At 36.6% G+C, this 22,506-nt stretch overlaps 1 protein-coding gene across 1 annotated transcript; it reads left to right on the top strand.

Moving 5' to 3' along the window:
* The first annotated feature begins 2,396 nt into the window (after window positions 1–2,396).
* Window positions 2,397–3,801, top strand: LOC128954753 (uncharacterized). The gene has a single exon (XM_054300349.1). The coding sequence runs from the start codon at window positions 2,467–2,469 to the stop codon at window positions 3,799–3,801; it is 1,335 nt and encodes a 444-aa protein (XP_054156324.1). The 5' UTR covers window positions 2,397–2,466.
* The last annotated feature ends 18,705 nt before the right edge of the window (window positions 3,802–22,506 follow it).

The raw sequence follows: 22,506 nt of genomic DNA, 5'->3' as shown, positions 1-22,506 counted from the left end.
ATACATGTACAATATTTGGTGTTATGTATATAAAGTTGATTTTACACTCTATAAGCTACTTCGGTGCATTTTACCTCCCGGTGCATACGCTGCAATAAACAATGTCTATCTTATTAAMTTTGAGACTSGATATACAGTATATTTGAATTAAKGAAACAAACAAACAAAAAACAAAATTTTAAATTAAAAAAAAATTTCAATAATGYTTAGAATTAAATTTTAAAAGAAAAATTAAAAAACCAAAATCAATCAAAATAATTTKACCCATCGATCTGATCTAATCTGAAAAGCAAATATCATCCATCAAAATGKCATCCAATACTAATWGTCCATCTCCTCCTCCTCGTCGTCGTCGTCGCGGTCGGTTAAATAGGAGAGCAGAAAATGCCCGGTTCTATGAACACGAGGTCTGTCCACAGTATCGACAGCACGTAATGAAAGCACAAGAAGGATCGGCTGACTATAGGGAAGACTTTGACAAGAATGTACATCCGATCCCTTTTGGTGCTGCGCCGGGCAATACGTTTCTGGAACTGTATAAATGGGATCCAACTACTGAAAAATATGTTCGTATTTGAAGGTCTATAAAGTGTGAAAAATAATAAAAATAATTTCAAATTCTGTATTGATTTTTATTTCTTTTGATTTAAATATTGTTTTTACGGCAATTAAAACGCCGCCACCTCTGCTGTCCCTATCTTTTCTATAAATTATAAAGTTATTATTAATTACACATTTGTTAGGTATGCTATCATTTAGCCAACTTTCATTAAGTATTAATATATCACAATTAGTTTCAATTAATTTGGCATTTAATTCATTTAATAACACTTCTATGTTAGCATAAAATAAAATGATTTTTCTTACTATCGAACTACAAAAATATGTTCGTAGAAAAGGTCGAACATATATACCGGATTATCGACCAATTCAGGGACCGCCCAATTGGGATCAAATTTGGCCAAACTATGATGAAATCGATGGGACTCCAGACTCAGCATCGAAGACAGACATTCGTCCTCCTCGTCCTCGTCGRGGACAGTTGAACAAAAAGGCACAAAAATCCGACTTCTGGTCGGGTGGAGTGGATCCACAAATACAGAATCAGGGATTGAAGTATAAGAATCCGCAACTGCGACCAATTCAGGCGAGGACAACCTATAATGAAATTGGTCCGAACCAAATATCTTCGTCAATGGCATCCAATCGTAGTGGTGGTGGTGGTCGTCCTCGTCAACGGCAATTAAGTAGGAGAGTACAAAAAGCCGAGTTCTGGCCACATGTCGTGGATCCTCAATATCGGGATCACGTAATGAAAGAACAACAAGGATTGGCTAACTATAGGGACGACTTTGACGAGAATGTACATCCAATACCATATGGTATGGCACCGGGCAATAGGTTCRGTGATCTGTACMAATATGACGACACTACTCAACAATACAAACGCAAAAAAGGTCGACCCAAAAAACCAGAATGGCGACCAATTCAGGGACCGGCCAATTGGGATCAATTGAATTCAACCTATAATGAAATTGGTCCGAACCAAATATCTTCGTCAATGGCATCCAATCGTAGTGGTGGTGGTGGTCGTCGTCCTCGCCAACGGCAATTAAGTAGGAGAGCACAGAAAGCCGAGTTCTGGCCACATGTCGTGGATCCACAATATCGGGATCACGTMATGAAAGAACAACAAGGATTGGCTAACTATAGGGACGACTTTGACGAGAATGTACATCCAATACCATATGGTATGGCACCGGGCAATAGGTTCAGTGATCTGTACAAATATGACGACACTACTCAACAATACAAACGCAAAAAAGGTCGACCCAAAAAACCRGAATGGCGACCAATTCAGGGACCGGCCAATTGGAATCAATTGTATTCAACCGATGATGATCAAGASTATTTGCAAACGGATCCAACTTACAGTTCGTCGGGTTTGTCGCGAGCTCCAGAYGGCCRAAGCCATGAGTTGCCATAACTGAGTTCATTCAACAGGAGGACAGTGACAGGTAGTAAAAAACGTATGGATACAGTAGTGAGAGAAACAACAACAACAAGAAAATTATGAAATTTTTGTTTTTATCAATTAGTTTATTATTAAATTATTCAAATCATTGATAGGTTTAGTTAGTTTAAAATATCTTTAATTACCTTWTTTTCWCAAAGTCTACAAAATAGTCATTTATTATTTTGGCTCATCTCCTGAATATGGGTTTCGTTATGTGTGTGTGTAGGGAGGGTCCTCCTCCTAAAACATACACTCAAACAAAATTGATAAAATCCTATGATATCTACTTTGGGATTGAATTAATGAAACAAACAAAAAAAATCAATTTTAAAACTATTAATATCTATAACTTTAAAATTTTCAATAATGTTTGAAATTTTTAAAATATTTTTTACTGAAAAAAATATTCAATCATCRATTGATCGGATCTAAACCAAATATCTTCGTCAATGGCATCCAATCGTAGTGCTGGTGGTGGTGGTGGTCGTCGTCGTCGTCGTCGTCAACGGAAATTAAATAGAAGAGCACAGAAAGCCGAGTTCTGGCCACATGTCGTGGATCCACAATATCGGGATCACATCGTGAAAGTACACCAAGGATTAGCTGACTATAGTAATGACTTTGACCAGAATGTACTTCAGGCACCATTTGGTACGGCAGCGGGTAATACGTTCAGTGATCTGTACGAATGGGACGACACTATTCAACAATATAAACGTAAAAAAGGTCGAATCAAAATTCCGAAGTGGCGACCAATTCAGGGACCGGCCAATTGGGATCAGTTGTGGCCAACCTATGATGATATCGGTCAAGACTATCTGAGACCGGATCCAACTCCCAATGCATCGAATGTGCCGCGACCTCTACATAGAGATCAGTTGAACTATTTGAAGAAATCGGGCGAAGCGTACGATAAATTAAAATTTATAAAAATGTTGGGCGAAGGAGCTTTCGGATCGGTCTGGGAGGTCAAAGCTCGCCATTGGGATGACAGTAAAAAACGATACGAAAAAGTAGAGTTGGCCGTTAAGATATTGCGATTGGATTCGTCAACAGACAATAGACTAACATACGACATGCATTATCTTTTGCTGGACATGTATCAGCTTCGATACCTCAAACATCCATACATAGTGAAGTACTACGACATTATCGGTATTCCCGATCAAGTGACCGGTTTTCCTTACGCCCGGTGCCTAATATTGATGGAACTGTGCAAAGGCGACGTTCAAACTCTTCTTGAGGAACAGCCGGATGAACGCATGGATGAACRCCACACTCGCCATTTGATGTACTGTATGGCCAGTGCTGTACAGTATATACACAACCAACGGGTGGTCCACTTTGATATCAAACCGTTGAACATTTTTTTGCATCCGCAGAGCAGTACCTACAAATTAGGTGATTTCGGAGTGGCCGTTAGCTACGCGGACAATGTGCCCATGGAGACCGATAGCAATTCAGGTTCACCATTCTATCAGGCACCGGAATTAATGGATTATATGCCCGATCCAGTGGAGAGCCCTCCGTGCGATATCTTCTCATTGGGCATGACTTTTATGCAATGTCTGTTTGGTTACGAACATATCGTAGAGGGAATGACTGAGTTGACACCAGATACATATGTCTATCAAATCTCGTTACTCAATACACCCGATTGTTTATTATCTAATCCGCCGACACTGAGCGCCGAAGCCATCAAACTATTGCTGGCAATGACTGAACTTAATCCATCCGACAGATTTACCATTGATCAGGTAGTAAATGATGTTTGGTTACAATAAACAAACAAATTAGAAAACATTTGTCTTATAAATTATTTTATTATCCTTAACCCACCCCCACCCCCATTTATAAGTTTATAATAAGTTTATTACATAGTATTTATTGTATAGATATTGTAATTAAGTGTCAAAAAAAATATTATATTAAAATATTTTGATTATTAATACAATWTWTATTTTTTAATAATTAATATAAACTTTACAATACAGTTGTAAGAATACATTTTAGATTTGAATTAAAATATGGTTGTTGTTAGGGAAAGGTGTCATACATACAGACAAAAATCCGGAGATTAATATCTTAAAGTGTTATCTTGATATGTTATACATTCAGTACATTGTATTGTTAAATAGCTTAGAAGTGTTTTATGCAGTTATTCATATATAAAATGTTAATTTTATTACTTAATTATTAATTAGTTAGGTTARTTTGGGGTGAGTGTGAGGTTAGGAAATGGTTGGGTGGGCGGGGGTGGATTTGGAGCAAATAATTTTCTACTGGCTGTCTATAATATAGACTTACTTACATTGGATGCAAAAATTTAAAATTGCAATCAACCGGTGTTGTCATCAATGAATTAATGGTAATACTATTGATTAAATAATTATTGTGTTTGTTTTGGTAATTGATATACAGTACAATACTATACCGGTACTATACATTCATAATTATAGGCAAATAGAGCTAATATGAGTAAAAGTTTCAAATTATAATACACTTGTACTGTATTTAAAGATTATGTTTAAAACTGTATAGAAATAAATATTTTTCTATAGAGTACTTACTGTRAGTGACTTATAAATTATATTTTGTGAAATAAATATTTGAAATTTTTTTTTTTTAGAATTTCCCAACAATCGATAGGTTTAAGTATTATTGTAAAATTAAAAAAAAAATTCAATGAAATTATTGGCCAAAAGTGTGAAATAGAGAAAAGTGGCCCAAGTTTTTGAATATAAACAACCTTAAGATACCGGTTCAATGTCTAGACTACCCAAAGCACTGATAGATCCCAAACACATGAATGTAGCGCCAGATTTACTAGTGATTGGAAAAGAGTCATCRATTAAAGTATATCGTATAGGCTTTTACTGTATTAGCCCTTACTTTCAGAAGTACTTCACGTATAAAAAGACATCCGATTCATCTCTAGACTGTCATGTCATACAACTAAAGGATATGTCTTCTGCAATATTGACTCAGATCTGCAATTATTCACTTTATGGTAAGTTAACCATCGATGACGACAATGTTTATGAATTGCTATCGATAGCCGATAGATACAACATTAGTCGTGTCCATCAAATGTGCCAACAATTTATGCAACAAAATATAAATCACAACAATTGTTATGATATATTTATTTCAGCGCATTATTACAACTGTAATGACCTCAAGAAGTTTACCGCCAATTATATTCTTCAAAATAATCTCATATCACAAAACATTAGTCACGAGCACCGRGAGGTAACCATTGAATTAGTTAAAGAGTTGGCACAACAACAGTCGCGATCATCGCCAGTAAAACAATAAAAATATTTATAAATAATCTTTTTGTTACATTTTATAATAATTTTATTAGAAAATTATTTAAATTTAATGGCAAYTAAATGGTTCAGAGTTTCTCTTTGTTTATAAGGCTTTTACAATCAATTAATTATATAGGAATTAACTTACAACTAATTATTTTATTATTACTTATTTGTATTGCATATTTCGCATTAAGTTTATCAATAGTATTATAAAATTAATTGTAATTTGCAATATTAATATTTTGTCCGGTTTTTATATTTAATAATATTTTTTTGTTGTTGAAAAAAATGGTTGATTTAAGTTATCTGATACTTAAGGAAATTTATAAAATTTATTTTTTTTAATATTCTGTATTTGCCYATTTATGAAATTTTTATATAAGATTTATGTAAATATTTGAATAATATAGTTTGTAATTTATAATGTGTTTTGATTTATAAATAGCACAGTACACTATAATACAGTRMATTAGGTAAAGTATATTACAGACTAATTAATTGTTTAAAGTTTAAATAATGGTAAAACTTTTACTTGTAATAAGTACTTATATTATGCATTTAAATGCATGAAATTATTTACTTTGAGTTCGCCAGGTAAATTAAATATCAATTTTTTTTTTAAAAACAGTAATTATTTATCCATTTAGTAAAGTTGAGTAAAAAATTATTTATTTAAAACTATTTATATTATGACATTTTCACATCAACACATACCACACAATTATCAACCCAACCCATACCACCCCCACACCCATAAACAAAATTAGTCAAAAAAGTCAAAAGTAATGCCAAATGTAAAGTATAGTAAAGAGCAAAAAAATATATATTTATTAGTCGCGCACTTATTATTTTGAATAAATTTTATTTAAATTATTTTTAAAAATTATTTATTTATTTTCAATTTTTTTCACTTAAAAACCAATCAATCAGTTTCAGATAATTACAAATTCAAACAACTAAACAGATAAAGTAAACTATAAGAAACTAATCCTCGTCAGATAATATGGCAATGCAGGGTCAGCTACCGCCACCACCGCCACCAATACCGTCGCGACCACCAACACCGCCGGTTACAGCAGGTATGACCAATAGTATACCTACCTGTGCTAATCAAACACTGATCCAAATGAACGTTATGAGTCAGTTCGTACAATCATTCGACAGAAATCTGTCGCTTATGAGATCATTGAAAATATTTATGGCTTCATATGTCGGTTACGATCAATTGTGTCCACAGTTGTATCAACAAAAACTAGACGAATATATCCGAGCGATGCTACAGYTATATACCATACCAGTGATGCCCAACCAAATGATACAAAACGTAGAGGCATTACTGGTTAATGAAATATATCAAATGACTATCGATGTGATGTACTTTAGACACCGACCGGACGTACAGTCGGCTAGAATTCAGTTTAGTAATCAATTTCATGACGATGTGACCTTGGATTTAGATCCGGGCATCGGTCGACAAAACCAAAAACAAACGACATTTACACTAACTTACGATCAATTGCGTGACTTTCGGGTCAACAATTTTGTACTGATTATCACTTTGGAGCTCGTGTTGGTCGGACAGCAGACCATGAATGTTGGATCTTTTAACTTGGAGTTTAGGCATATCCACGCCGAAGGCTTTTTCAATTGGATAAAATTTAATAACAATGAGATAGTCCTATTGAACATCGTCTTCGAGTGCCAATCGGAGTCATCTTTTTCGGCTGAATGGGCCGTCAATTTTCACTTGCATTCGTTGATATGGGCACTAGTGCTTCGGGTCGAACAGTGGGAGAATAGAAACTATAAACCACTGCATCGATCGGTGGCAATACGACCAAAAGCCTTACTTTTTCGAGATGTTGTCGACCCTAACAGTGTGGACGCCTTCTGGCCCGATGACCCGACCGCTCTTGAATTAAAACGGGTTCGGTATATGGATTTGCAAATGGGAATACACCCGACTGACTATTTTAGCGACAAGGGTTGTCTGTGCAGTGAATGGTGCAATTGGGTCTCCTTTTTTCATTACAACCCTATCTATCGGTTCCTATTTGTAAGACACAGTCAGATCTATTTGAAATACAAAGCAAACAAACCGGAACTCTATATGTATGCAGTGGTCTTACAAATATTAATTTCACGTTTAAATGTGGCCAACAATGTACCGACACCCGAATTACCATTACTTMGGCTGATGGCTGACGCCATTGCATACAAAGAACGATTTTACAGTGAATTGTTGCTCAAGAATCCAAATTTTATGCAACAATATATCAATTGTATTCCAGCCGCACATATACTCAGTGGTGCCACATATATGATACTTCGCGGCTCAACTGCTTTATTTGATTTGTGCTATCAATCGGATACCGAACCGTTTGGCGAGAACTGTACCAACAATTTCATCCAATTCTGTGTCACATTAGCCCAACTTCATCGAAGTATTACCCCATTCTTTATTGACCGCAATAATGTCCGAAACTGGCGTAAAGAGGTRGAACCGATACATCGACATCTGTACAGAGAATTTTTGCCCAATTGTTGTATCCATGCATTCGGCCGAATGGTTGACGGTTCAGACATATTGTTCGATAGACGAACTGGCGATTCGATCGACAGGATTGGCGACCCATATGTCCGTAAATGTCGCCAACAGATAACACAACTCCAACCGGATGGCAATCCACTGAACAGTCCAATCAAGTGTCAGCCAGTGGTCTATTCGCTGGTCTGCTGTCATCGATTTGTACGGAAATTCGAGGAAACTATCGGAAGAGCCGATTCCAATGGAGTTAGACTCACTGCTAAATGCTATGCCGACGTCGACCGTACTCTTAAACAACAAACACAACCAATTCATTGCGATTTTTATGTCAACCAGCAATGGCTTACCAATCAAAACATCCACGACTTGGCGACACCRTTAGCCATTTGCTATACACTAAAACTGTATGCAATTAACTGCGATCTTCAACGATATTTTGYCGGCTATTTTTTGGATTTGTATCATCGGGGAGAACCGTTTGATGCATTCAATGAATTTGAGTTTATTTTTGACAACCAAATGATCGAAGAGACTCTTCGTTCATATCATAGCAGACAGTTGTTTACATTCAATGACAATATGACAATCGGTGCCTTTTATAACGACTACTGGGGCCAAGCGGAGCACTGGACAACAGCGCATCCGAGCAGAAATTTGTGTATAGAGTCAGCATTGTTTGAATACAGAAGACAGTACTTTTGGTGGCGTAATGGCGGCGAACAACGACACAGATTTGTACAGATATTAAGAGAATTCGAGGATAACATTAACGACTTGATGGCCGACGCGGACACTGTATTTCAAGATTATATATTGCCGATAGTTTTTCGGGTACAGTCGACCTACGAGTAYGCCAGCGAAGTGATCGACTATTTGGTCTACTATTTAGTAAAAGCCGTTTGCTATGCAATCTTTCGGACGGTTTGCGAAATGCATAAAAAGATACACGCACTTGAAGTGCCCGAACTGGTCACCAACCGTCGACTGTATGCTCTTTGTAGGCCCGGTTGGATACCAATATTTCGGACGGTGCGAACAGCGTTGGCTATACTTGATAGAGTTGGCCAAAAGTATTCGCTCTTCGACGACGAAACAGACAGAATTGCCGACGCTATCACCCAAACCAAGTCATTGGTTCGACGGGCCTATGATTGTCACTTTGAATGGTTAGGTCAGCAGGCGTTCGACGAGATTAACAATGTCTAYCATTTGCCGGCTCAAAAATTGGATACATCTAACCGAACCATATTCGGTATCATACATTTGGCCAATTGTTTTGCATTTATGGCCGCTTTGATCAATGATTTTCGTAAATCGTATCGTCATTTATACAAAAACTTTACGAATGTCATTCTCGATCCATTGGCTAGATTGCCGGCCAACTCGCCGTGGCGTCAATGGCTGCAGGCATGTCGCCAATTCATTGACCAATATCTCAACGACCCGATTGCCATYGAAATGGGTCAGCCATTGATGCACCCGATCTGGCAGAACGCTATGCCCGATATGATTGTCGAATTAAATGATGAAACCGAAGAGTCTATGAATATTAATTTGACCGCCGCTGACATCTAAGACAGTAATTGAGTGATTGATTCCTTAATTGAATTGAATTTGTTGTGTAAATTGTTTTAAGTTAATTAAAATGTTGTTTATTTCATAATACTATTATGTTATTAAATTAATTTTTACTATAATTAATTGTAATTATAGAAATTGTATTGAATATGTTTTTCTAGTTTTTTAAAATCACTAAATTTTAAAAGTATAAATTTCAATAAATTACTTTATGATAAAATTAATTTAAATAATATATAAACTTTTAGGAAGTAGTGTGTTAGGTAGGGTTGGTGTGGATAATCATATTATGAATGATATTAGTTTTTGACTTATAATCTGAATACAATCCGAGTCATTTCACGTGCAAATTGTATTATTAATAAATTTAATAATACAGTGCTGTAATGCACGCGCAAATAATTTCAAGACGAARCCATATTTATGAGTCAAAGTTTGACTCAAACCGAGTCAAACCGTTTTTTTAGTTGCAAATCAAACAATCAATAAATTCAAATAATCAGTCAATTAATAAATTTTTATTAAATACAAATTAAAACAACTGAACAGATAAAGTAAGCTATAAGTTACCAAATCAAGAGATAATGGCAGTGCAAGGTCAGCCACCGACACCACCACCAATACCGAATCCTAAACCACCWCCGCCTGCATCGGCAGGTATGATCCCTAACCTACCATCCTGTGCTATGCCAACGCTTACCCAAATGGACATTACGTTACCATTCATTGATACATTCGACACTAATCTATCGTTCATTCGGTCCATCAAAGTGTTTGTCATGTCATTTGCTGGTTATGAACAACTGTGTCCACAGTTGTATCAGCAGAAACTGCATGAGTATATCCTGACAATGATCGAACTATACAACGTGGCACAGATACCCAACCAATTGATACAGAATGTCAATACCATGTTAGACAACGAAGATTATAATCTTATTTTCGATGTGATTGACTTCAGACACCGACCTGGAGTATTGGCGGCTATTATTAGATGCGATCAGCAATTGTTAGGCACAACAGACATGAATTTGGATCCGACAGTCGAACGACAAGACAACAAACAAATGATACTTCAATTGACTTTCCAACAATTGCGTGACTTTCGGATCAACAATACTGTAATTACAATGACTTTGGGACTGGTGTTTGCCGGCCAACAGCAGCCAATCATMAGTATGTTTGACTTGGAGTTTGGTCGTATACACTCCGAAGGATTCTACCATTGGATCAGATTTAGTAACGAAGAGCAGATCTTACTTAACATCGCTATCATATGCGAACAGGAACAGGGAGTTACAGAGCAATGGGTCGCCAACTTTCACATGCATTCGTTGATATGGGCATTATGGCGACGGCTCGAAACATGGAGGGCCACAAACTATCGACCGCTGCACCAATCGGTAGCTGATCATAACAAATCAAAGACTGTATTGTATCGTAATTACGTCGATCCCAACACTGAGGAAGCCTTCTGGCCCGACCAACCACCCGCTACTGGTCTTTATTTAAAAAAAGTTCGGTTTATGGATTTACAAATGGGATTAAGTACTATTGACTACTTAACCGACAATGGATGTCTGTGTAGCGAATGGTGTAATTGGATCGCATTTTTTAATTTTAATCAAATCTATCGGTTCCTCTTTATAAGACACAGTCAGACATATTTACAAAACACAGCAAACAAACCGGAAATGTATATGTATTCAGTGGCTATACATCTATATAATTTAAGACCAAATCTGACCATCAATATGCCCACACCGGAGACACCTTTGCTTCGTCTAATGTCTAACGCCATCGACTATAAGGAACGTTTCTATAGTGAACTGTTCCTAAAGGATCCAATCTTTGAACCACTTTATAACACTAGTTATCCTCCGCCGCATACACTCAGTGGTGCCACATATATGATACTTCGCTGTTTTACTCCCGTTTTTGATCTGTGCTATCAATCGGATACCAAACCATTTGATGTGAATTGTGTCGACAATTTTATTAAATATTGTGTAAACTTAGCTAAACTTCACGGAAGAATTACTGATTATTTTGTTGATATAAATGAAGTCAAAAACTGGCGCAAAGAGATTGAAGGACTGCAGCGAAACATTTACAGTCAATTTCTTCCGCACTGTTGTGTCCATTCATTTTCTCAGCTGATCATCAAAACAGAGCTACTGTTCGATATGCGAACATTTGGCACCACTTCGACCAATAAGATCCCCGACGATGTCCTCGAGTTTCGCAAACAAGTTGTACGAATCGGACCGGAAGGCAATCCACTGAACAGTTCGTTTAACTGTCAGTCAGCTATCAATTCGCTGGTCGGCTGTCATCGATTGATTCGGAAATTCGAGGAAACAATCGGCAAAACCGGGTCCAGAGAGGGCGTACGCAAAACTTGTTACTGTTATGTCACTGTCGACCAAACTCTTGTACAACAAATAGAACAAATCCATTGCGACTTTTACGTCGACCAGCAATGGCTTACCAATAAAAACATACAGCAGTTGGCCATACCGTTAACCGTTTGCTTTACTCTAAAACTGTACGCCATTAGCCATGATCTTCAGAAATATTTCAGTAATTATATGTTTGATCTTTTCGGCAAAACAAATCAATTCGACGCTCTCAGCGACTTTGAGGTGATCTTCGACAACCAGATTGTCGAAAATACTATTGTCATAAATCATAACATAATTTTGTTTTTCTTCGACGACGATATGAGTACGGCTATCGACGAGTTCTACGATCTCTTCTGGGGCGATGCTAATCACAGGACAACTGCAAATCCCAGTAGCGATCAGTGTATCCAATCGGCAGTGATTGAACACAATCGTACCTATTTCTGGTGGCGCAATGGCGGTGACCAACGATACCGATTTGTACAGATATTGACCACATTTGAAAATATTTTGAATGATGTGCTTAGAGAAGCCGACACCGTATTACAAGACTATATATTTCCGACTGTCCTTCTGGTTCAGTCCACTTATGACTACACCACCGAAACACTCGACTATTTGGTCTACTATTTAGTAAAAGTCATTTGTTATAAAATTTTTCGGACTACACGTGAAATGCATAAAAAGATACACGAGTTAGAAGTGGCACCACTTGTCGCCAGTCATCGCATGTATGCACTCAGTAGACCCGGTTATACACCTATATTTCGAACAGTAAGAACAGCATTGGCCACTCTTGAGGCCGTCGGCCAGAAGTATGCGCTCTATGACGACGAAACAGTCAGAATTTCCGACGCTATTACCGAAACCCAGTCAATGGTTAGACGTCTCTATGAAAAACATTACTACGTAATTGGCAGACAATTTTGCCAAGAGATTCAGGATATCTACCAATTATCGCATCAAGATATGCCTTCGCCATACAGATCATCGTTCGGTGTCTTACATTTGGCCAATGGTTTTGGATTTTTGGCCGCTTTTATGAACGATTTCCGAAGAGCTTATCGTTACGTTTACAAGGAGTTCATGAGAACCGTATTCAACCCGAATAACGTAATGCCGGCTAATATGCAGTGGCGAAATGAATTGCAAAATTGTCGTCCAATCATCGAACAGTATCTCAATGACCCGATGGCCATACAAATGGGTCAACCGTTATTGCATCCGATTTGGCAAAACAATGCGACAGCAATTGTCACACATTTTAACACCGCAACTGAACAGACTTTGAACATCGATTTGGCCGCCGCTGACATCTAAAGAAAGTAATTGATTGATTGACTATTGAAATATCATATCATTTTGTTTTTTTTTTATTGTAATTGTTTAGTCAAATAAAATGATGTGAAATAAATTGAAATTATATTAATCATATTTTTTTTATTATAGATTAGTCTTTTAAAATCTATTAATTAATAATCTAAATGATAAATATAATTACAGTAGTATTAGTAGTAACAAAATTCTATATGTAATTAAACTAAAAATTATATAATGTAATACAGTATATAAATTTTAATATAATACAAATTAATAATTATATGATTGTATTATACAAGTGACTTAAAATTCGTTATCTCTATAACACTAAAAAAAGTACATTAATTAGGGATGATTCACATTATACGCTCGCAATTTGTGAAGAGTGGGAGTGGGGGGGAGGAACCCAATGAACGCTTGCATTCACATTCATATTTTATTTCTTAGGGTTGGGATTAGAGGTTAGGGATATGCGAATGTAATTTTAAATAGCTATCACATTATTTTTTTAAATACATGATTAACTAATCAATTTTATTTTGAATAAGTTTAGTTTTATTTTTTTAATAAAATCAGCAAATGAATGTGGTAACTTTTTTTTAGAAACTAGATTAAAATATAACATATTATTTTTAAAAAAAAATAATATCATTGATAAGTTTATATATTTTTAGTTGCTATAGGTTTTTGCAATTTTATATGTTAGAGTCTGGACAACAATAGTTATATATATTAGTCGCGCACTTAATATTTTGCATGAATTAAATTGAAAAAAATTTAGTTTTTTTAGTTGCAAATCAAACAATCAATCAATAAGTTTTTTTTATTAAATACAGATTCAAAWAACTAAACAGCATAAAGTAAACTATAAATTGACAGATAATATGGCAATGCAGGGTTGCAGTCACCGAGATTCAAACAAACTCACATTTTCTATACTATTTAATATCCATTTAGTTTTTATTTTATTTTTTTCATGTATATAAAACTTAATAGTTGTAATTAATTAATTTGTTATATTGTATCATCACGTTACATAATTATATTTATTTTATTATTTAATTGAGCAATTTTTTGATTGGTTATTAAAAACACGTTTAATTTAAATTACAACAATTTTAAAACATTTAATGGTATAAACGACAATAAATTCCTCGGCAGTCAGGAGTTAAGTTACAATTCAAATAATTAGTCAATTAATAAATTTTTATTAAATACAAATTAAAACAACTGAACAGATAAAGTAAGCTATAAGTTACCAAATCGAGAGATAATGGCAATGCAAGGTCAGCCACCGACACCACCACCAATACCAAATCCAAAACCACCACCGCCTGCATCGGCAGGTATGATCCCTAACCTACCATCMTGTGCTCTGCCAGCACTTTCCCAATTGAATATTATGGCACMATTYATACAAACATTCGACAATAATCTATCGTTCATTCGGTCCATCAAAGTGTTTGTTATGTCATTTGCTGGTTATGAWCAACTGTGTCCACAGTTGTATCAGCAGAAACTGCATGTGTATATCCTGACAATGATCGAACTATACAACGTGGCACAGTTACCCAACCAATTGATACATACTGTCAATAACATGTTGGCCAACGAAAATTATCATCTTACTTTCGGTGTGATTGACTTCAGACACCGACCTGGAGTATTGGCGGCTATTATTAGATGCGATCAGCAATTGTTAGGCACAATAGACATGAATTTGGATCCGACAGTCGAACGACAAGACAACCAACAAATGATACTTCAATTGACTTTCCAACAATTGCGTGACTTTCGGATCAACAATACTGTAATTACAATAACTTTGGAACTGGTGTTTGCCGGCCAACAGCAGCCACTCATCAGTACATTTGACTTGCAGTTTGGTCGCATACACTCCGAAGGATTTTACGATTGGATCAGATTTGGTAACGAAGAGCAGATCTTACTTAACATTAATATCATATGCGAACAGGAACAGGGAGTTACAGAGGAATGGGTCGCCAACTTTCACATKCATTCRTTGATATGGGCATTATGGCGACGGCTCGAAACATGGAGGGCCACAAACTATCGACCGCTGCACCGATCAGTAGCTAACAAATCAAAGTCTGTATTTTACCGTAATTACGTCGATCCCAACAGTGAGGAGGCCTTCTGGCCCGACCAACCACCCGCTACTGGTCTTGATTTAAAAGAAGTTCGGTTTATGGATTTACAAATGGGATCAAATACTATTGACTATTTTACCGACAAAGGTTGTCTGTGTAACGAATGGTGTAATTGGATCGCATTTTTTAATTTTAATCAAATCTATCGGTTCCTCTTTATAAGACACGGTCAGACATATTTACAAAACACAGAAAACAAACCGGAAATGTATATGTATTCAGTGGCTGTATTACTATCTGGTTTAAGACAAAATCTGACCATCAATATGCCAACACCGGAGACACCTTTGCTTCGTCTAATGTTTAACGCCATCGACTATAAGGAACGCTTCTATAGTGAACTGTTCCTAAAGGATCCAATCTTTCAACAACTATATAACATTAGTTATCCTCCGCCGTCTATACTCAGTGGTGCCACATATATGATACTTCGCTGTTTAACTCCAGTTTTTGATCTGTGCTATCAATCGGATATCAAACCATTTGATGAGAATTGTGTCAACAATTTTAGTGACTTTTGTGTAAAATTTGCTAAACTTCACAAAAGAATTACTGAGTATTTTGTCGATCCAAATGTTGTGAATGTCTGGCGCAAAGAGATTGAAGGACTGCAGCGAAACATTTACAGTCAATTTCTTCCGTATTGTTGTGTCCATTCATTTTCTCAGCTGATCATCAAAACAGAGCTACTGTTCGATAAGCGAACATTTGCCACCACTTCGACCAATCAGATCCACGACGAAGTTCTCGAGTTTCGCAAACAAGTTGTACGAATCGGACCGGAAGGCAATCCACTGAACAGTTCGTTTAACTGTCAGTCAGCTATCAATTCGCTGGTCGGCTGTCATCGATTGATTAGGAAATTCGAGGAAACAATCGGCAAAACCCGGTCCAGTAACGGCGTAAGCAAAACTTGTGACTGTTATGTCACTGTCGACCAAACTCTTGTACAACAAATAGAACAAATCCATTGCGAGTTTTACGTCGACCAGCAATGGCTTACCGATAAAAACATACAACAGTTGGCCATACCGTTGACTGTTTGCTATACTCTAAAACTGTACGCCATTAGCCATGATCTTCAGAAATATTTCTGTAATTATATGTTTGATTTTTTCAATAAAACAAATCAATTCGACGCTCTCATCAAATTTGAGCTGATCTTCGACAACCTGATGGTYGAACATTCAATTGAAACAAATCATAACATATTTTTGTTTTTCTTCGACGATGATATCAATACAGCTATGGACGAGTTCTACRATGACTACTGGGGCGATACACTACACAGAACAGCTGCAAATCCCACTAACGATCTGTGTGTCCACTCGGCAATGCAAGAACACAATCGTACCTATTTCTGGTGGCGCAATGGCGGTGACCAACGAAACCGATTTGTACAGATATTGACCAGATTTGAAAATATTTTGAATGATGTGCTTAGGGAAGCCGACACCGTATTACAAGACTATATATTTCCGACTGTCCTTCTGGTTCAGTCCACTTATGACTACACCACCGAAACGCTCGACTATTTGGTCTACTATTTAGTAAAAGCCATTTGTTATAAAATCTTTCGGACGACACGTGAAATTCATAAAAGGATACAAGAGCTAGAAGTGGCACCACTTGTCGCCAGACATCGCATGTATGCACTCAGTAGACCCGGTTATACACCTATATTTCGAACAGTTAGAACAGCATTGGCCACTCTTGATGCCGTCGGCCTAAGGTATGCGCTCTATGACGACGAAACAGTCAGAATAGCCGACGCTATTACCGAAACCCAGTCAATGGTCAGACGTCTCTATGAAAGACATTTCTACGAAATTAGCAGACAATTTTGCGAAGAGATTCAGGATATCTACCAATTATCGCATCAAGATATGCCTACACAATACAGATCAATGTTCGGTGTCATACATTTGGCCAATGGTTTTGGATTTTTGGCCGCTTTCATCAACGATTTCCGAAAAACTTATAGATACTTTTATAGGCAGTTCATGAGAACCGTATTAAACACGAATATCCCAGTGCCGGCTAATATGCAGTGGCGAAATTATTTGCAAATTTGTAATCATATCATTGTCCAGTATCTCAATGACCCGATGGCCATACAAATGGGTCAACCGTTATTGCATCCGATCTGGCAAAACAATGCGACAGAAATTGTCACATATTTTAACACCGGAACTGCTCAAACTTTGCACATCGATTTGGCCGCCGCTGACATCTAAAGACAGTAATTGATTGATTGATTGATTGACTATTGAAATACAAAATCATATTATTTTGTTTTTTTATTGTAATTGTTTAGTCAAATAAAGTGATTTGAAATAAATTGAAATTGTATTAATCATATTTTTTTTATTATAGATTAGTCTTTTAAAATCTATTAATTAATAATCTAAATGATAAATATAATTATAGTAGTATTAGTAATAACAAAATTCTATATGTAATTAAACTAAAAATTATATAATGTATTCGTTATCTCAATAACACTAAAAAAGTRCATTAATTAGGGGTGATTCACATATTACGCTCGCAATTTGWAAAGAGTGTGTTTTGSGAAAGAGGGGAGGGAAAACGTAATAAACGCTTGCATTCAAAATTTGAATTTCAAATAATATTTTATTACTTTTGGGTTTGGGTTAGAGGTGAGTTATATAACCCATCACATTATTATTTTTAAATACACRATTTTASACTCAATTAACTAATCAATTCAAACATTTTATTTTRAATTAAACTTAGTTTTATTTTTTTTTAAATCAGTAAATGAATTTGGTAAGTTTTTTTTATAAACTAGACTTAAATATATTATATCATTTTTAAAAAATAATATCATTGATAAGTTTATATATTTTTAGTTGCCTTTTAGGTTTTTATTTTATATGTTAGAGTCTGGACAACAATAGTTATATATTAGTCGCGCACTTAATATTTTGCATGAATTAAAATGAAAAAAATATTTAATTAATTTCGTTTTTTTAGTTGCAAATCAAACAATCAATCAATAATTTTTTTTATTAAATACAGATTCAAAAAAAACTAAACAGGATAAAGTAAACTATAAATTAAATAAATCCACAAATAATATGGCAATGCAAGGTCAGCCAYCGCCACCATCGCCGCCACCACAACCGCCGCGACCACCAACACCGCCGGCTACAGCAGGCAATACTCTAACCATACCTACCTGTGCTAATCAAACACTAACCCAAATGGACGTTATGAGTCTATACGATCATAGATTCGACAGAAGTCTTTCGTTTCTTAGRTCAGTAAAACTTTTTGTCGTYTCGTATGTCGGCTACAGTCAACTGTGTCCACAGTTATATCAGAAAAAACGACACGAATATATCCAAGCAATGAAATTACTGTATGGCGTACCACAGTTGCCGTACCAATTTCTTCATACAGTCGATGCATTACTGGTGGACAATATATTTCACATGACTATCGATGTGATAAACTTCAGACACCGACCGGATGTACAGTCGGCTAGAATTTGGTTTACTAATCAAATTCTCGGCGAAATGACCTTAGATTTGGATCCGATTCACAGACGCCAAAACCAACAGACAGAGTTTACTATGACTTACAATCAATTGCGTGAATTTCGGATCAATAATTATGTACTGATTATCACTTTGGAGCTCGTATTGGTCGGACAGCAGACAATAAATGTCGGTTCATTTAATWTGGAGTTTAGTCACATTCATACCGAAGGTTTCTTCAATTGGATTCAATTTAGTAACGATGAGAGTGTCCTATTAAATGTCGTCTTCGAGTGCCGATCGGAACCGGCCTTTACKCCTGAATGGACCGTCAATTTTCACTTGCAGTCATTGATGTGGGCATTAGAGCACCGAATAACGATATGGAGGAATAGAAGCTATAAACCACTGCACCGATCGGTGGCACACAAACCAAAAGCTGTACTTTATCGAGATCTTGTCGACCCCAACAGCGTGGAGGCCTTCTGGCCCGACGACCCGACTGCTGTAGAAAAACAACGGATTCGGTATATGGATTTGCAAATGGGATTACACCCGACTGACTATTTTAGCGACAAGGGTTGTCTATGCAGTGAATGGTGCAATTGGATCGCCTTTTTCCATCACAATCCTATCTATCGGTTCCTATTTGTAAGACACAGTCAGATCTATTTGAGATACAAAGCAAACAAACCGGAACTCTATATGTACGCTGTGGGCAAACATATATATRATGCACGATTAAACCTGACCAACAATGATCCGACACCCGATTTACCTTTACTTCGGTTGATGGCCGACGCCATTGCATACAAAGAACGATTCTATAAGGAACTGTTCCTCAGGAATCAAGATTTTCAGCAACAATATGTCAATTGTGCACCACTTGCCCATCGACTCAGTGGTGCCACATATATGATACTTCGAGCTTCGACTCCGGTTTTCGATCTGTGCTATCAATCGGATACCGAACCGTTTGGCGATAACTGTGTCGACAATTTCATTCAATTCTGTACAACATTAGGCCAACTTCATCAAAGTATTACATCTTACTTTGTCGACAACAATAATGTACGAATTTGGCGTAAAGAGATCCAATCAATGACCCGACATCTCTACAGCCGATTTCTGCCCAATTGCTGTATCTATGCATTCGGCCGAATGGTTRCCGGTTCAGACATACTGTTCGATAGACGAACCATTGGYGAGGATTCCATTAACAGGATTGCCGACCCATTTGTCATCCGATGTCGCAATCAGATTATAGGAAGCAATCCACTGAACTGTCCAGTCAAGTGTCAGCCAGTGATCTATTCGCTGGTCGGCTGTCATCGATTTATCCGACAATTTGAGGAAACACTTGGCAAAGCCGAGTCCGACAGTATTCGTATTACTGCCGACTGCTATCTTAGCGTCGACCGTACTCTTACACAACAAATACAACCAATTTATTGCGACTTTTATATTGACCARCAATGGCTTACCAATCAAAACATCCACGACTTGGCCACTCCGTTATCCATTTTCTATTCATTAAAACTATATGCTTTGAACTGCGATCTTCAACGATATTTTGCCAATTATATGATTGATTTGTATCATCGGGAGGAACGGTTTGACGCATTCAATGATTTTAAGTTTATTTTTGACAACCAAATAGTCGAACAGTCTCTTTGGTCATATCATARCATAAAATTGTTTACATTCAAAGATAATCTATCTATAGGGGCCTTCTATAACAACTACTGGGGCCCAGCGGAGCACTGGATACCTATAAATCCAACCCGAAACCAGTGTATAGAGTCGGCATTGTTTCAATACAAACGACAGTACTTTTGGTTGCGCAATGGCGGCGAACAACGGAACAGATTTGTACAGATATTGAGGGGATTTGAGAACACAATGAACGACATATTGAACGAAACGGATACTGTATTTCAAGACTATATATTGACGACTGTTTTTCGGGTACAGTCGACCTACGAGTACGCCAGCGAAGTGATCGACTATTTGGTCTACTATTTGGTAAAAACTGTTTGCTATGCAATTTTTCGGRCGGTTTGCGAAATGCACAAAAAGATACGCGCACTCGAAGTGCCCGAACTGGTCAGATGGCGTCGACTGTATGCACTCTGTAGGCCCGGTTGGATACCAATATTTCGAACACTTCGGACAGCATTGGCCACAGTTRATGCCGTCGGCCAAAAGTACTCGCTCTTCGACGACGAAACAACCAGAATTGCCGACGTTATTACCGAAACCCAATCACTGGTTCGACGGACCTACAAAAGTCACTTCTTTTGGTTCTGTCAACAGTCCTTCGAGGAGATTAATAATGTCTATCATTTGCCGGATCTTTTAGTGAACACACCTAACCGAACCATATTCGGTGTCATACATTTGGCCAATTGTTTTGCATTTATGGCCGCTTTTATCAATGATTTTCGTAAATCGTATCGCCATTTCTACAAACTCTTTACGAGGTTTATGCTGAACCCGGCGGCCATATTGCCAGCCAACTCTCCGTGGCGAACGGCGCTACAAGATTGTCGCCCATTTGTTGATCAGTATCTCAATGACCCGAATGCCATTGAAATGGGTCAGCCATTGATGCACCCGATATGGCAAAACAGTTTGATGAAAATGATTGTCCAGTGGAATGCCGAAACCGAACAGACTGTGAATATCGATTTGGCCGCCGCCGACATCTAAGACAATAGTAACTCATTGATTGATTGATTGTTGAAATAATAATATATGTATTTTGTTGTGTCAATTGTTTAGTCAAATAAAGTAATGTTTTAATTTATTACACTTTTAAATGTAATGGATTKTTATCATTGGCTACAAGTTTAGGCTGTTTTTTGTATTATGTTTTGTAGTCAACGTTTAAACTATAATACTGTTGACCAGTGGTTGGCAGGAGATTGTATTTAAATCGTTTCATTTTGCTTATAGTTATAACATAATATACAATCTAATAGTTATGGGCTTTAGGTATCTTTAGGGGCTTTGCTTTTCCAACAAATTACTGAACACCCAAACCATTAGTCTATTGTTGTCAATGACTGAATTCAATCTATCGGACATATTTACCACTGATCAGGAAATAAATGATATTTGGTTACAATAATCGGATAAACAAACAAACAAAATAGGAAATTATTTTATTATTATAATTATTTTTAAAAATCATTAATTAGGTTTATAAGTAGTTATAAAGTATTGAATATGTACTGTATGTTAGTTTATTTTGGTATTATTTTTATAGTTCAGGGGTCAGGACAACAATTGAGGACATACAGTATAGTAATATACAGTGTAGAAACATATTAACAAAAAAAACAAATAATACAATATTAGTCACGCACTTAATATTTTGCATGAATTAAATTTAATATATTTAAAACAAAATTATTTTTTTCAGTTACAAATCAATCAATTTATTTCAATCGATCAATCAGTTTCTGTTAAATTCAAACAACTAAACAGATAAAAATAAACTATAAGATACCAATCCTTGACTAATAATGGCAATGCAGTATCAGCCGCCACGGCCACCGTCACCGCCACCAACCCCGTCGSTACCACCACCACCGCCGGCCACAGCAGGCACAACCAGTTCCATAGCTACCTGTGCTCATCAA

This window comes from Oppia nitens, unplaced genomic scaffold (genome assembly GCF_028296485.1).
Source record: "Oppia nitens isolate AA-2021 unplaced genomic scaffold, nextdenovo-longstitch-racon4-pilon3 scaffold29_pilon_pilon_pilon, whole genome shotgun sequence".
Classification (NCBI taxonomy): domain Eukaryota; kingdom Metazoa; phylum Arthropoda; class Arachnida; order Sarcoptiformes; family Oppiidae; genus Oppia; species Oppia nitens.
This window is presented reverse-complemented; position numbering and strand designations above follow the sequence as displayed.